The sequence below is a fragment of the Xyrauchen texanus genome, chromosome 3, assembly GCF_025860055.1.
Source record: "Xyrauchen texanus isolate HMW12.3.18 chromosome 3, RBS_HiC_50CHRs, whole genome shotgun sequence".
NCBI classification, from domain to species: domain Eukaryota; kingdom Metazoa; phylum Chordata; class Actinopteri; order Cypriniformes; family Catostomidae; genus Xyrauchen; species Xyrauchen texanus.
The window spans coordinates 15,961,219-15,979,630 of record NC_068278.1 but is presented as its reverse complement, the minus strand read 5'-3'; the positions used below and the strand labels follow the sequence as shown (position 1 = coordinate 15,979,630).

General features: G+C 41.5%; 1 protein-coding gene across 1 annotated transcript in view; it reads right to left on the bottom strand.

Moving 5' to 3' along the window:
* The window catches only part of LOC127633882 (LHFPL tetraspan subfamily member 7 protein), a 210,442-nt gene extending 194,783 nt beyond the window's left edge, over positions 1-15,659 (bottom strand). The window contains exon 1 of the mRNA XM_052113260.1: positions 15,006-15,659. Within this exon, the coding sequence (XP_051969220.1) occupies positions 15,006-15,320 (315 nt within the window). The 5' untranslated portion in view covers positions 15,321-15,659. The remainder of the gene's footprint in view (positions 1-15,005) is intronic.
* Positions 15,660-18,412: the final 2,753 nt, after the last annotated feature.

Below are 18,412 nucleotides of genomic sequence, written 5' to 3'. Positions count from 1 at the left end.
GAGTTTCCATAGTGTCAGTTACTGACGCAGTGTCTCGTTCCCTCATTTCAGGGAACCAAGGTTACAGTCGTAACCAGAAAGTTTTTCAAAACACTTTAGCCTTAAGGCCAGAGTATTATTCGGTTGTCCACGTTGCCGTGATGCAAATTTAGTCATCTGCACAGTCTGTGTGGACTGACCGCGCTCAACCTGGATTTTCTCAATAGGCTGACAGTCCTCGTCTGTGCACATCATCGGTGCATGCACCTGACAGTACTAAAAGAATATCACAAAACAGTCATAGTGCACAGTATCAAACACATTCGCATTCACTCGCGATCATAAGAGAATTCTTTGAAAGGCAATGCGGACGGCCGGGCCCAATCTGATAAGGAACGCAGATAAAACAAGTATACATGGGCCTTTAGAATTAAACTTTAGTTTGTAACTCATTTCACGCGTTCAAGTGCTAAGTACATGAATGCTACATCAAATCAAGTTGCTTGTTGAGAAGAGGTGTATGTGGCGGCGGGGGCGTGGTCAAGCGCCCGTCCGGGAGAGAAAAGCGGTAAGGGCGCTTACACCTGAGCTAAATTATGTCTAACACCTGTCTCTAATTTCAGTGAGTACGAGGAGAGCGGCATAAAAAGGCAGCGAGAGGGCCCCACGAGAGAGGGAGATGACAAGCGACCTCAGTGTATTGTATTGTATTGTATGTGTGATAGTTGTACGAAGCAAAAGGGAATTAAAAACCTTACCTTGTGGTGAAGACCTGTTTCCTGTCCTCCTTCCTTGGGAAGTATTACACTGGTGTCGAAACCCGGGAATTTAAAGGGAAACATGGAAAGTGGTCGCCCCATAGAGTCCTCCCAGCTGGCAGAAGTCCTCCAGTCCCTCACGACGCTGCATCAAGGCCACCAACAATCACTGCTTGAGCTCCGGCAAGACCAAGATCGCCGGTTTTTCGAAATCATGCGGGCTCAGGCAGAGGACCGGCTCGCCATCCGGAGCCTCCTCAGCCAGGAGGATGCGTCAGCCACAACCGCAACCCCGGACACCCGCGCTACACTGCCCCCCCCCCCCATGCTACAGAAGATGGGGGCAGCAGATGATCCTGAGGCCTTCCTCGATTTGTTTGAGCGCTCAGCAGAAATCTGGGGCTGGCCCCGCGAACAGTGGGCAGCCCGCCTGATTCCCCTCCTGTCAGGGGAAGCTCAACTTCCTGGCCTACACCGATCTGAAGAGGTCTATTCTGCAGCGGGTCGGTCGGAGCCCAGAAGAGAATCGCCAGCTCTTCCAGGGCATGAAACTAGGAATGTCCGATCGCCCGTTCGCGTTCGCTCAACGGCTCCGGGACGCCTGTCGGAGGTGGCTGCTCGCGGGGGACCGCGACGTCGAGGGAGTAATCGACCAGGTGGTACTGGAACAGTTCGTTCAACGGCTGCCTCGGAAGACGGCGGGGTGGGTCCAGTGCCATCGCCCGGCGTCGCTGGAGGAAGCTGTTCGGATGGCGGATGACCACTTGGCGGCGATCCCGAGGGCGGACGAGCCCTCTTCTTCTTCGTCTCTCTCTCTTTCCCCTTCCCTTGTGTTTGCCCCTGCCCTCGCCCCCTCCCTTATGTTCTCTCCTTCTGTTCTCTCCCCAGGGCCCGTTCCTGCCCCGCGCAGGCGTGGAGGGTTCCAGAGACCAGCTTCCCGGCCTTGGGAGAATGTACCCTCCCATTCCTCGTCATTCAGCCGCTCTCCTCCTCAGGTGGGGGCGCCCGCCAGCACAAGTGCGGCCGCAACGCCTGGGCCGGCCTGTTGGAGGTGCGGAGACCCGGACCACTTCCGGGATCAGTGTCCGCTGATGGTGGTGGGGACGGTGGTGCGGGTCTCCGATGTCCCGCAGGCTGCCCCCTATCGGGCTGGAGCATACCGGATTCCGGTAAGGATCAGGGGGGGGTATTTACCAAGCTTTGCTGGATACCGGCTGCAATCAGACCACCATCCACCAACGCTTGGTTCAACCCGGGGCTTTGGGTTTAGCTAAACTGGTGAGGGTGACGTGTGTGCATGGGGATGTTCACAAGTATCCCATGGTGACTTTGGCGATTAAATTCAGGGGAAAAAAACATAGTGTGGAGGCAGTGGTTAGTTCCCGCCTCACCCATCCGCTAATCTTGGGTACTGATTGGCCGAATTTTAAAGATATTTTAGAGGGTATTTGTGCGGATGGGTCCTGCATAAAGAAGTGTGCGGTGTGCGATGCTTTGGCGGGGGAGGCGGAGCCGGGACCGTCCTCGGCTGCTCGGAATGACGAGGGAAGGGGCGAGGTGGCCGCCCCTCCTCTCAGGGAATTCCCTGAGGGAGAATTCCCTCTAGAGCAGTCGCGGGATGAAACCCTTAAACATGCTCTTGACCAAGTGAGAGTAATTGATGGTCAACAGCTCCGGCCAGGCATCGCCATTGCATACCCATACTTTGCCATGATTAGAGATCGGTTATATAGAGTGACGCAGGACGCTCAAACAAAGGAGGACAGGAAACAGGTCTTCACCACAAGGTAAGGTTTTTAATTCCCTTTTGCTTCGTACAACTATCACACATACAATACAATACACTGAGGTCGCTTGTCATCTCCCTCTCTCGTGGGGCCCTCTCGCTGCCTTTTTATGCCGCTCTCCTCGTACTCACTGAAATTAGAGACAGGTGTTAGACATAATTTAGCTCAGGTGTAAGCGCCCTTACCGCTTTTCTCTCCCGGACGGGCGCTTGACCACGTCCCTGCCGCTACAGTGTGCTATAACTTGTGTATGTGATTGGACAAACAATTCTAACCTGGTGGATGATAAAACAGGAAAAACCTCAAAGACTTGCAGTACATAAAAGCAGAGACCCGAGTTATATATATGAACCAGGACACATTTGACTTGGGCCAGTAAGCAACCATCTAGCAACAACCAAGAACACCCTAACAACTGCATAGCAACATGCTCATAATTACTTAGAACTCTCTAGCAAGCAACCGCATAGCAAAATGCTAAAGAATACTCATAACACCTTAGCAACCACCTTTCAACACCCTAGCAACCAACTCGAAAAGAACCTCCTCGAAACTGTGCTTTTCACAGGTATTAGCACCACTCACATTTTCCTCAGAAAATACAAATATCTTGTTGTGATCATTATGATTTAGTGCATTATTAACTGTAAATATCTGCAGAAACAATAGCAGAAGTTGAGTTCTGCATTTGTTAGTGTTAGAAAGATTAAACTGCCAACAATTTTAACCCCAAAAAGTTAATTCCAATTTGTAATGGTTTTTATAGGTCAACCAGGATTCTGACGACAGTCCGACTCTATTGTGGGAACACAATCTTTATTGTTTACTGCTACTGAATCTGTTATGCCAGTGTGCCATCCAATGCAACTGTCGCCATATCTCTGGCACAGATGCTTACGCGGTGCTCTGTCTCATCCACAATCCTCTCACTGCTGCTCCCAAAGGAGTCCAAAACCATTTTAATGTGCCATGAATTCTCAATAAACCACAGCCAGATTAAATCCCATTAAACTCTGAGTGTCTAAAAGAGCTAACAATGTCACGTTTTGTTGACCCTTATTGCATTCAGACACTCTCACTTCAATTGGAGCCTCTTGTTTTTAGTTCCTGAGGTAAAAAAAGTCTTGATAGCAAGGTCATTGTGGTGGCAGCTTATAGAGAGAACTGTTCTGGACTGATAAGCGGTCAAAGGGCCATAATTCAGAATACTGACAGATTTACTTCTTAGTTTAAGGCTTTTTAGTGAAAGCTTATGTAACTGAAATACAAGTCTGGGTGGATCCCAATACTGATCCTCTCACAACCCTTTCTCTTTCTCTCTACTCAACAAGTCAACATGAGGGTGAGTGACAATTTTCATTTTTGGGTGAACAATTCTTTTATTACTATATACTTTGGTAATGATGGCAATCTTTAAATACTGGCCGCTTCTGATGGGATCACCCAAGATAACAGGAGTAAACAGGGCTAAAGACACACATGAATAAAACATCCCACATACTCTCTGAGGCTGATTTGATTGGCGGTAAATCCCTTCCAGAGGTCTTCTACACACTTGTTTCTTTCTCATCTCTTTTTTAACTCTTATCTTGCCCATGCTAGTTACCATCACAAACAATGGGATGATATTTCCATTAGCTAAACTCAGAGGCTTTTTTGATTCACTAGATATCCTGACCCAAACAGGGAAAGTCCAAATTCAAATTCCAAACCTATATATATCTGCAGTAAGAAAAACCTTGGTTAAGTGTAATGAGTGACAAGCTTCGATCTGAAGGCTTCCTCTACTCATGCTGTTCTTCTCGGTGCATAAAAGCACGGGGCCATGGTGTTGTACATCTCTCAGCCTGACAGCTGATTCGCTGGCCCCTGTGCCAGTTTAATATGTGGATCTTCTCTGCTGAGACCACCATGCCTCTGCCCTATGCTGCACTCAGCACTGAGAGGAAGAGTTAAAGTAAGAGAGAACGAAAGAAAGAAAGAAACTGGGAAGAGAAAAACTAGGCCTCATTCATCATTTGATTAGAGAGTAATGTGGCGGCCATGATAAAACTCACAGCTCCTGTGGTTAAATTCTGCAGGCTGAGAACCCTTAACAGGTTCAGGCACAGGAAATGACTACTACCTCCACAAGATACAAAATACACCGACCTCCAGAAAAAAAAAGAGAGACAGAGCATGCAGGTAGGAATGTGCAAAATTACATACTCCCAAAATGGACTAGTCAGTGGGTTGCCTGAAAAATATGTAAAAAAATGTGGACAGCATTTGTGCCATAATGTTGTTTACCGCAAAAAATATTTTTGACTCGTTCCTCCTTTTCTATATAAAAAAAAAAAGCAGCAAAAATTGAGGTTACATTGAGGCACTTAAAATGGAAGTGAATGGGGCCAATTTGGAGGGTTTCGAAAGGCAGAAATGTGAAGTTTTTAATTTTATTAAAGCACTACATTGATTCTTCTGATAAAACTTGTGCTTTATTTGAGCTTTTATATTGAGTTGGTTAAATCAGCATTTGTACAGTCATTTTAGGGTAAAAGTGGAAAGGCATTTTACAAAATGGCAAGTTATAAAATTGGATATAACACAGAAATGTTAGTAAGTGATTTTATCACACTAAAATAATTTGAACATGCTCTTGTGCCTATACTTTGAAACAGTGAATATCTTTACATTTACGAATTAGCCCCATTCACTTCCATTGTAAGTGAATGGGGTTTACCGTGAAAAAGTTTTCCCAAAAGGGGTTTACCGTGCAAGCATAGCACGAAAATTAAGCGTAACAACAACAAATCAAATAAGCAACCTCAAAAATCAACTAGTTGGTTGTTGGGACGACTAGTGGACCGTAACTAGTGATGCACCGATATGAAAATTATTGTCCAAAACAGAAAAATCTGGATACTCAGGGCTTAAAACCGAAACCTGGAAATGAATTACACTTTGTTTGGAAGAATGAAATTCTAAATGTGCGATGCACCGTTACCTTTTTCTGTAACAACACATTATTTCATTTTAAAATAGACAGAAAACAATTACATAAAGAACTTGGAACTCAGTCAATTTAAATATTACTGTAATTTGTAATTGATTATTATTGTTGTTAATAATAATAATAATAATATAATTATTTTATATAACACTAACATTTTTCAGTCATAATATCTTAACTTTAAAAACCTTTTTATTTTGGTGACTTGATTGTTTGTTTGTAGGCTAGTTCACAGTAGCTTCAATTTCCTACTCATTCCAAATCTAGTGAAATGCTCCTCCAGGACAGTTCTCAATGCATGTTTTAAGTGAACTATGGAGCATCTACATCGGTGTTGTAATTTGTGTGGAGCGATCTCATATCGTGCGCCACTCTGAGAGCTAAAACAGCAGCGTATCACAAGCCCTGTGCAGGCTACGAGTGTGTTAGGGCTGCGCTCATTAACCATAGCATGTTACACATGCAGACTATATAATTACTTTGGAAACGCCACCTTTTGAAATTCACAAAACTATTGCAAGACTTAAGGAGACTCTGGATATAATTCATGAAATATGGACTACTTAAATGGTGCTGTTATGGATCTTTTATGTCATTTTGGGATTTCTTTTGCATTTACATTACATTTACATTTATGCATTTGGCAGACGCTTTTATCCAAAGCGACTTAAAGTGCACTTATTACAGGGACAATCCCCCCGGAGCAACCTGGAGTTAAGTGCCTTGCTCAAGGGCCCAACAGTGGCATCTTGGTGGTGCTGGGGCTTGAACCCCCGACCTTCTGGTCAGTAACCCTGAGCCTCAACCACTGAGCCACCACTGCCCCATTTCATCATTGTCTAGGTTAAATTCTGATCACCTTAAAAAGTACTAAATATAAAGTAGGATGCCCCAATCGATCGGCATCAGCCAATATTCACTTCCTATGGCACGACTGGTGAACGTAATTTGGCCAATCACATAAACTGATCACTCATGTCGCAAAAGGCGCACGGCTCCTTTAAGACATCAGCAGCACTGTCATGGCGATTTCAAGCTCACGGCCCTTTTTGGAGCTATGCCTGCAGCTTTATCATTCTCGGAATACTGGCATAGTGTTGTAAGACACCAAACTTGATTCAGAAGTTAAGAACGATGCAGTGGGAGAGGTATGGAAAATATGAAAATGTTGTGTACTGTACTGTTAATGGGACGTTTCACAAATAACAAGTGTGGAGAATATCCCGTGCGCTTCAGCATCACCCTTGAATTGGAGCATAGTATCCAATCAATCCTGGAATGCAGACGCTGATTGGCCTCACCTGCGATCAGTCAGATGGAGAGGATTTAAACGCCGGAGGAAGAGGAAGACGGTGAGCGATGACTCCAGAGAATGGCACTAACCCGCTTCTCTGTCTCCTTTAATTCCAGGCTCCAGCGACGAATGAGTGCCGATCACAGCACGGAGTTCTGGAAAGTTTCACTGCACAGGGGATTCACAAGCACAGACATCGCGGCACGCTCACCCCGCCCCTGTACCGAATACACAGTGCACTCTATCAAGTCTCATCCTCTCACTATTGCGTACCGTCACAATAAAACACCTCTTGCGGGACCGTGCACCTGAGAATTGCTTGTCTGTGCCTCATTCATCCTGTCACACAAGGCAAAGGGAAAACAGCACGTGCTGTGAAACGGGCCTTATTATCGTTCATGGCGGCAGCTTCCACCGGGCATCAGCATTTCAGTAATAATGCAAGTTACAAGATGTGGTGTAACTCAAACATCTTTATTAAATATCTCCCGATTAAACGGCATTAACAATAGTAGCACCTGTACTGTAGAGTGTAGAAACATGTGCTCTTTTTAAAAGCATTTGAACTTTTAATCTGTTTTTGTCAGCAAAGACTAGGCAAAGTGATATCAAGTTACCCACTGAATTCTGAACAGCTTACCCAAAGTATGAGTAGTAAACAGTAATAGTGATGCCTTAGCAATACTATATTCTATAGTATAATATTAATACATTCATACATTTAGTGGCAACTACATGACTGTTCCATCACATCTCATTGTAAATCACATGAGTGAGATATTACTGGTGGCAAGCATCACATTCTTCACACCCAACTCTCCCAATGCATTCATCACTGTCCAACTACAGTAGCCCAGAGCAGAACCACTTCCTAAACAAGAACTAATAACTCAGCTTGTCAACAGAACACTTATAGGAAACTAAGACACTGACAGAAAGAAGCTCTATTAGAGATTATGAGTCTTTTCACTTAAAGGCATCAAACCATCCTAACATCATTATAATTTTCACTCAATGACAGTTGCACATCTTTTGTTTTTGTCTTTACAAAGACGAGTCTGCCCAGATTCATCTTTGTGAAGGACGCATGAATCAAGCCACTTACAAGGTTATCCTGGAAGAAAACTTGCTTCCTTCTGCTTTGACAATGTTCCACAACTCTGAGGATTGGTTTATTCAGAAGGACAATGCTCCACGCTACACTGTCAGGTCAGTCAAGGTGTGGATGGAGGACCACCGGATCAAGACCCTGTTTTGGCCAGCCCAATCTCCAGACCTGAACCCCATTGAAAACTCTGGAATGTGATCAAGGGGAAGATGTATGGCCACAAGCCATCAAACAAAACCGAGCCGCTTAAATGTTTGTGCCAGGAGTGGCATAAAGTCACCCAACAGCAATGTGAAAGACTGATAGAGAGCATGCCAAGACGCTTGAAAGCTGTGATTGAAAAACCACCAAATATTGATTTCTGAACTATTCCTAAGTTAAACATTAGTATTGTGTTGTTTAAAAAGAGGTCTGAAAACACTGCATCTTTTTTGTTATTTTCACCAGTTGTCATTTTCTGCAAATAAATTCTCTAAATGAAAATATTTTTATTTGGATTTTGGGAGAAATGTTATGAGTACTTTATAGAATAAAATAAAATGGTAATTTTACTCAAACACATACATATAAATCTGATAACACATACAGAAACTGATAAATAAAAGAGCTGTGTATACAAAAATATTACTTTTATTACTGCAATGAAAAATACAATTTAAATAGTTTAATACAATGAATTATACTGATTTAAATAATAATACAAAAATCATTTTGTTACCCTAATTTACTTGTCATTGTTATGAACAATTAACGAGGCAGACAAGGAGATGCGGATCCAAACGCAGTTTGAGTTTATTTGAGCAGAAAACAACAAATGAACAACCCACGATGGGGAAAAGAAACATAAATTAAGTAAGCTGACCAGGGTAGACACGAACAGGGCACAAGGAAGAGAAGCACACGCCAGGACAACATCAAACAACGATCGACGAAGACTGAACAAAGACACGGGGTATAAATACACAAACATGGGAAAAGGGGCCAATGAAAGAACAGAACTCAAACAAGATAACAAGGTGATTAACAGAAACCAAAGGCAAATTAACAAGGGCAGGTGCAAACAATGAACAGTGAACACAAGACTATGGAGGTACAAGCGTGACAAAAGTGAAAACTAAGGAATACCAAAAGTGACAAAATCACAAACAAAGGGCAACAGAGGGACAAGACAGGGTAACCGTTACAGTCATGAAAATAATGTGACCATGCAAAAAAAAACAATGTCCAAAAAAAGTCAAAAGGATCAGTTCAAGCTAAGATAAATCTACAGCATTTTGCGGCATAATGTTGATTTCCACAAAAAAGCAGAAATCTGAGTTAAGTTTCTCTCTAACTATAAACCTCACACATGAAACTCACTAATAAGTTTAAAACGAATACAAAAAAATCAATCCTCTGCTTTTACTCTGTTGAAAATGATGACCCATTGTGATTCTGACTGTAAAAATACATTCCATTCACAACTCAAGAGAAAGACAGCACTAACATCATTGTCACGACTGCAGTCTGACAGCATCCACAGAGAACTTCAGTCTAGCCTGTGTGCTAAAGCTCACAGGGGCTTTAAAACATTGAGACGATGGAGGCAAAGCGAATTGCAAAAGAGGCAACCATAAAACAAGTAGGTGAGATGCAGGGACACAAACACAGTGGTTGCAATCTGTCTCAGAGACCATGACTGAGAACTAAGTGCAAGCACATGCCTCCATAGTGCAGCATAGAAGACATGAGAGGAAATGCTAATTGTCACAAGATGAAGTATGAGGGCAGCATGCATTTAAAGCAAGAATATCTGGTTTTGCTCTTTCAATAGTGAAGAATGTATTGAAGGTAAACTCCATCTTGACAGCAACGTAGAATGTTTGACATTTTGACAACAAAACACTTATGACTTTTACGACTAAGGCCAGAAAAATACTCCATGCAAGTATGCAAACACGAACACAAATGCACTGGGAATGATTCGCAAAAGCATTGTAAGCATTTGGTCCCATTGTACATACACTACTTCATGAAGAGTACTTAACATACTGAACTCAATGTGTTTTCTTATGTTACTGTTGTGGTAACAACCTTGTTATGGGTTTAACGATCCATCGATCTGGAACGATGCATCAAATAACTTACAATGCGAGGTCATCGATTCAACGGGAAAAAAAAAATAAAAAATCGAAGTATATTTTTTAAGATGCACCTTTATTTTGACACTCTCATGCCAACCGCATCTGTACACATTTCCATCAGGCAATGCAGCAACCTTATGCCATTCATCTAGCTTTATAAGTATTATATGCATGATTAAATCAGGCATTCCCTCGATATTGTGGCGCACACACACATTTTAATTCTACATATTTAAAGCGCTATGGAGCAATGCAACTATTTCAAACGTCCAGTCAACCCAGACATTCTGAACAACACTGATGAGGGAAAAAGAAACCCCACCCAGAACCAACAACAGTTACAAGGATTTTCATATCTTCACATCAACACAGTTACTAGTTATACTTGAGGAATCCCTGACAAATTGGCAATTTCTCTCCAACTCTTCTCTTTCTCCACCCGGTTGTGGTACAGTTCAGAGGAAACATCAAATAGGCGCTGGTGCTCCTGCCAATGTTCCAAAATGTTTTCCTCCATTTCTTCAGTCCGATGAGACTTTCTTGATACTGCAGCCATGCTAGTTGATGTTCTGTTGAAGGTACATCAGGACTCCTCCCACTAAAACTTCCCATGCCCCGTTTCTTGCTCTCTCATTGGCTGTAGATAAACACTGCAGTTGTATTCAGTCAAAACACAAAACACAATTTACATTTCACGATTTGGAATCACAGACAGGTCCAGATATTTAACATTCTAGACATCTCGCTGACATTGGTGATGCATCGGCATTGCTCTCAGATTAGTAGTCGACCCACTAATCGTTAGACAAGTAGTCAATTAGTCGACTCCCTAGCACATCCCAAGTAGCTAGAGTCATTTGCATTCACCCATTTACTTTTGGGCCGCAGAACAGCTATGACACAAATTCCACAAAGCAATAAGAACAAACTCTTGATACGCTATAAATCTTTACAACGTTATGGAGCTTGGTATCATTAAACCACCAAACATCCACATTACCTCATAACATAAATAGAATAATCTGCATATTTGTGGTAGGACCATGGCATCTTGCACATGATGAAAAAGTACTGCGTTTATTGCTTAAGGGCCGAGTGGGCACAACACAACAAATGGTTTACTTACAGTATAGTTGCCTGTGCACGTCAAACTGATTATTTTAACAGATAAAAAAACTGCACACCTCAGCTTTAAATTACTTTCCACTTCAAACTCATCACCCCCAAAACAACAAAGCTGACAGTGTTAACAATGCTCATAAATAAATGATTCAGCGGCATCTCAGTGGTCAGAGCTGAAGCACTGAAGTCAGAAAGCATTTAGCAGCAGCAGCACACACGTCACTGCTAAACACTCTCCCAAATCCATTTCTTTTCTTTCCTCAAGTGCCTTCAATATAGGCAGAAAATCTTTTTCCTCCAGCCTTCAAATTCCTCTACAAATAAAAGAAATGCAATTTATTAATATCACCTTTCAAATGCTAATTTTCTATCCATACATAAATCATAACACACAAGGATGCTTGTGCTTCAGAGAAAAAGAGAGAGAGCTTTCAGGGGTATAAGGAACGAGTGGCAAGCTTCTCTGTCATCTGAAATGGTGTATTGAAAACCAACCAACTATGTTGAAGAATCCAGGCAACAAAGATGCTGAGCTGAATTCTTGAGGGGCTTTGTATGCGTGTGAGTCAGATTTATCAACTGAAATAACCTAATGTATTCATCAACATTTAAAAATCCCATTTAGACATTGACTTTAGAAAAGTCAAACATTTAGAAAAGTATGACTTTTGATTGCAGACTCGCTGCATACTGTGCGACGTTGTTGAGATCACTTATGAAACTCAAGACAAATCACGTGTGAGATTACAAGAGTCTTTTTTTCTCAGGAGAAAAATCTGAGAAGCATTTGAGATATTGAAGAGATATCATTTGTGATTTTTTTGTTTAATGGGTGGTTGGCAGAGCTTTCCAATGAGATAAAAGAATAACTAAAATAAAAGCAGCAACCTCATGAACTTTTTTATAAAAAGGCACAAAATGTGTGCTGTTATAAATGAATACATTAGGCTCACAGCACGTTTAATGAATAGACACTTTTGAAGCTGCAAGCAGATTCCCCAAGGAAAAATCAGCTTTAAAATTGACAAACATAAGCGAGGTGTATACACATGCTTTGTGTCTGACTAACCTTTCAGGAATACTTTGGCCTATATGTGAAGCATATTTTCATTTAGACTTTATTCAAAAACATATTCTGGCCATTTGTAAATTTTACCATGTTATATAATAGTGATAGACTGATGTATCTGCCAGGCAGATTAATCGTCCGATATTTGGCCATTTCGTGATTATCGCATTGGATGATAACCGTTTTCGCTTGGCCGATTAACAGAAGTGTTGAAGCGATGGTTCACCCAAAAATGAACACTCCTCTCATCATTTACACACTCTCATGCCACCCCAGATGTGTATGACTTTCTTTCTTCTGCTGAACACAATTAAAGATTTTTAGAAGAATATCTCAGCTTTATAGGCCAGAACTTTGAAAGTCCAAAAAACAAAGTCAGCATAAAAGTAATCCATAAGACTCCAGTGGTTGAATCCATGAGTTCAGAAGCGATATGATAGGTGTGGGTGAGAAACAAATCGGTTTATATACCGGTTTTGTTATATATCACCAATGACAGATTTCTCAAACAATCGGTTTTTGGCAAAAATCCACAGCGATAGTTTTCCCCATTGCATCCGGTGCTGGAGCGGCTGGGAAGGGTCTGCTTTCATTTTACAGTATGAGAGCGGCCTCTAGAGGCGAAATAAAAACTATCACTTCACTGATGCCTTGTGGTGTTTGTTTTGACACGTGAGACTACACTCTGCATGAAGCGAAACACTTCAAATGTTGATTTAAAACATCAACAACGAAAAGGTATGTATACAGTACACGTTGTCATATCATTGTAGATGCAGCATTAGTAGAGAACAGCAGTATGTTTGCAGACAAGCCTGAGAGGAAGCTAACATTAAAGCTAACCTCAAGCATTTAGAGCAATGTGACAAAAATACACACAAGTCCTACCCAAATGTTTAAATATCACAATTGTTACCATCTATTTGCATTAGTTTATATCCAGCTGGTCACGTATGCATTCGTTAGCCAACTAAGTTGCATATTTAAAGCTAGTGACGTGAGAAAGCAAATTAATATATCTTCATGCAGCCGAGAGAAACGTATAAACTAATCAGAAACGCATCTGATTTCAATTTTAAAATGTTATTCTCGCTGTAATACAAAGACTTCAGATCAATCACATTCTTGCACTAAAAATGCTATTGAAATACTTAAACTGTGTCTTAATATACTTTTAAAGTTCTTTTTAATTAGACACATCATCTAAAAAACAGCACTCCTGCACGAGACACTGAATAAACAAAAACCTAGGGAAACAAAGACATTCGTCTAGCACGCGTTTACATAGAAAAGCAAATGGATGGATGCAAAAGCGTTCTGTGTGAACATCCCCTCACAGTTGGTGGAGGTCTTTAACCATTGCGACTTGCTCTCTTATAAGCATTTCTCAGATTAAGCAATGAGTTGTTTAAATGCTTTGTCAGGAAAGGAGTTCAACTTGGAAATGTGTGTTTCGAGATTCGCGCATTCAGTTCTAGTCTGTTGTTCTGTCCGTTTGAACAGCCCCTGGCCTGCGCTCATAGTCTGAGCCACTTCACCACCGAGTCCAGCTGAATACCACTGCTGTCTGTGAATAAGTACAATACATTTTCATGGTTCAGTCAGTACGGTTTATTTTTATAATAAAGTTCAGCACTATTTTACTTTGAGTGTTATTTTTTCATTCAGAATCAATTAAAAAAAATATTGGTTGATTAATCGGTTATCAGCAGGTACTGCCCAACTTCGTTATCGTATCAGTAAAATCCACTATCGGTCCACCTCTAAATTCTCGTCCCTGCTAGGTAGATGGCGATATGCACAAAGAATGTGAATTTCAAAAGACATAAGAAGAAGAATATGAATGTGAAAGTGTAGATATATAGTAAATAAGGACTTAAATATTGATCTGTATCTCACACACACCTATCATATCGCTTCAGAAGACATAGATTTAACCACTGGAGTCATATGGATTACTTTTATGCTGCATTTGTGATTTCTGGAGCCTCAAAAGGTCTGGTCACCATTCACGTACATTGTGATTATCTACAGAGCTGAAATATTCTTCTGAAAATCTTACTTTGTGTCACACATCTGGGATTACTTGAATGAGAGAATTTTCATTTTTGTTGAACTATCCCTTTAAATTACCCTTGTGTCAGTTCCAAAATCCACAAACAGATTTGTCAAGGGATAAGACTTTTTGCTTTCAATGTTTTTTCTTTACAAGTTATGCAAATTTGAGCAAAAAGTGCATAAAATAAGTGTTTATTTCACTTTAGAATTTCTGTGTACATCTGACATGCTGTCATCAAACTGAATTATGTATATCAGCATTTAGATCAGCCATCCTGCTCTTTAGACATCGGCACTGGCCATTAAAAAAACATACCATAATTATAAACTACAGGAACCGCATTTCAGGCTGTGTTAAACGGTGTTTTTCTATAAGGTTAGAGTTGAACTGGAACAGCGTTTACTGACATATCATGTTGACTCATCTACTTTAAATTATTGAATATGACAGAGGCACTCTTGCTGCTACAAATAGACCTATATACGTCTTGAAAGGCTGTTTGCTTATTGTCCCATCATGCATGAGGAAAGTGGACCTGTGCCATGTGGTTAAGTGTGTGTGTTGGGACGACACTGATTGTTTACACGAGCAGGAGCTGAGGCTTATGTTGATATTATTACGCATTTCAAACTGTTCTATTCAAACGTTGTGTTTTGAGGCTAATATGTACATTATTGTGTTTAAGCTCAGTGTCCATCCATCCATCCATCCTACCTGCCAAGAGCTTGAAGGAATCTCTTGAAATTTGCCCAGCCCGCCGAAGGTGTAACATCTGTACATGTGATCCAGAGACTCGGAGCAGTGCCAGAGGAGCCCGAAACTAACCGAGTCCTTGTTTTTCAGGTGCTCCTTCACGATCCACGCGGGGGAGATAAAACTGAAACTGCAGAGCGCGACCAGGGCGGAGGAGAGGAGCACCCAAAAACACCCGACACAGCTGAACATCCTCACGGCAGCGTGGGGCAACGAGACCGGCGGTGACAGATCGATTACCAGCCCTTTCCAATTGCGATCAAACAGTGCATGCATCTGAAGCGCGCTCACTCACTCACTCAGTCACTGTGTTTCGGAAATGATCACACATGGGTACCCGATCCGCACACAGAGAGATGCACCAGTCAACTAGTGCGCAACAACTCATGAGCATTTGCGATAATAACTTTTCACTTGAATGTCATTCCAGCACGATCCAGTTCATCTATATGGAAGCAGGTGGAGCACAAAAGCCAAGGTCCCACCCAACGCTCTCAGTGAGGGCTAAATTGCCGCTAGCAGGTGCTCACTGTGTGGTAAGATCTGAATCCGCCTTGCATTTCTTACCAACATCCACATCCTCATGTGCACTAAAGTGTTGGATGTCTATCTACAGCTTCTTCACTGCAGAAACTCACTGTGCTGTTCTCATGTCACATGTGGGCGTCACCTCCACTGCGAAGGTGTGATTTCTGTGACTATTTCTCAGCGTGTTGCCGAGGTACGCCATCAGTTTTCCATGTTCTGGCTGCGTTGCGTTCAACGCAACTATCTAAGTTTGAGGTGGAAACTTTAATCTAAACTTCTGACTTAAAAATATGTAAATAATGATTCAAATCAATACGATATTTTAGCTTTGTCTCGTAACAGGAAACTGAAGCGTTTCACACAAAAAGAATAAAGTGTTGCGCGTCTCACACTGCCATCTGGTGGTGATTTTAATTCGCATTTCACTTGGATTAGACCGTTGCCAAATTATTGAATGATATAGTCAGGGGCGCAGCAGTCATTTTAAAAGTGAGGAGGGGGGGGGCACATCTTTCAATAGGTGGCTCACACAGACCCAACACTCACAGTGCAATATTACACAATATTAATATGCAAGTATGATATAAGTATTGTATTAATATATGCATATTATTTACTTTTAATATTTGCAGTATTTTAAAGATTCAAGTATTGCAAATAATTGCAGATTTTGCCAAATTAACTACAAAAATAAAGGGCATCTTTTGGAGCACTTGCTTCTGTTTCACACATGACAATAAAAGACTGAGCACAATCTGGTCCTGAATAAATAATTTAATCAATTACAATAATGACACTTGTGCACAATTGCATTTTTTTACTCTTGTGCATGTGCATTGTGGGATTTAAATGTATCCAAGTGGCTCGAGTGTTTTAACTACATTCACCAAAATTAGTTCAGATCTATTTAATGATTCAGTTCTGGTGATACCAGAAGGTGATGACAAATGAGTGTCTTGTGTGAAATTATTTCAACAGTCAAAATAAAATTGTAATCCTTTAAAATGTGTATGTCTACAGACCTACAAAGAGACTTTAGTAGAGGTTTTATGCTTTATAAGAACAAAGCAAATCTATAATTTCCTACAGTTTGTGAGCTGCTGAGCATGACTTTTATCAAAAGACAACAATAATAATCTTATAATAAAATATGAGTTTCAAAAACGTCTGGTACGTTTTCATGTATAAAAAAAGCATGTCTACATACAGTCTATTCACTTCAGTAAAATACTAAAAAGTTTTCTAAGAACACAGCAGATCTATCTTTTTTCCTACAGATTGTCGACTGCTCACCAACATAGAGGTAAAATATTTGATATTGATCTGATATTAAAAATAGCTTTAAATATTTAACACAGATCTAGTAGGCCTAATCTGCTTAAATTGGCAAAAACAACCGATCAAGCTATTACCTCACAAACATAATGTAAAAAGCATAACTTAATGAAGTCTCGGGCACTGAAATAAACTCCACTCACAATGTGTGCTTAAAAAAAGGATTGTCCTTTGATTTTTGTTTTTCTACAGTAAATAACTCTCATTTGTGTGTTCCTCATCTCTAGATGAGTACATACCCCCTACGTCCCCCTTGGCTGCTACGTCCTTGGTTATAAACTTCTGTTTTGCATATTATTAATACAAGTTCTGACTTGTAACAATTAAATTGCAGATATTTGTAGTATAAAATATGACTAGTCAAAAATATGTGAAATGAAAAACAGATTTTGTGGTGAAGTTAATATTGCAGTAAAGTACACTGATGAGCCAAAACATTATTCGCTTCACCTGTGAGTAGTCATAATCTAGATAATCTCCTAACAAGGCCACATATCAAAGTCTGGGTAGATTAGATGGTGAGCGAACAATCAGTTTTCATAGTCAATGTATTGAATGCAGGAGAAATGTGCTGTAGTAAAGTCCTGAGTGACTTTGACAAGGGACAAATTGTTATGGCCAGATGTCTGGGTCAGCGCATCTCTGAAACAGTAAGGCTTGTGGGGTCTTACCGGTCAGCAGTTGCGAGTACCTACCGACAGTTGTCCGAGGAGGGGCAAACCTCATACCGGTGACAGGGTGTTGGGCGACCAAGCTTCATCGATGCACAAGGGCAATGAAGGTTATACTGTGTGGTCCGAACCAACAGAAGGTATACTGTGGCACAAGTCACAGAACATTTTAATGATGGTTATGGGAGGAATGTGTCACAACACAAAGTGCATCGCACTGGTCCGCAGACCGGTCAGAGTGCTCATGATGACCCCTGCCCACTGCCAAAAGTGCCTACAATGGGCACGCAAGCGTCAAAATATTTTGACCACCTGCCTTGTATGCAGTGCCGACCCACCAAGGCATGGACTCTACAACACCCTGAAGGCGTCCTGCGGTATCTTGCACCAAGGCATTAGCAGCAGACATTTCAAGTCCTGTAAGTTGTGAGGTGGAGCCACCATGGATCAGATTTGTTTGTCCAGCACATCCCACAGATGCTAAATCGGATTGAGATCTGGGGACTTTGGAGGCCAGGGCAACACCTTGAACTCTTCATCATGTACCTCAAACCATTTCTGAACAATGTGTGCCGTGTGGCAGGGCCTGCTGAAAGAGGCCACTGCCATCAGAGAATACCATTGCCATGAAGAATACTATTGCCATGAAGGAGTGTTCCAGTTCTGACGCTCGTGTGCCCATTTTAGGCACTTTCAGAGCAGTATAAGAAGGTCGCCTGGTCCGATGAGTCCAGTTTTCTTTTACATCAAGTGGATGGCCATGTACGTGTGCGCCATTTACCTGGGGAAGTGACGGCACCAGGATGCACTGTGGGAATACAAGCTGGTGGAGTG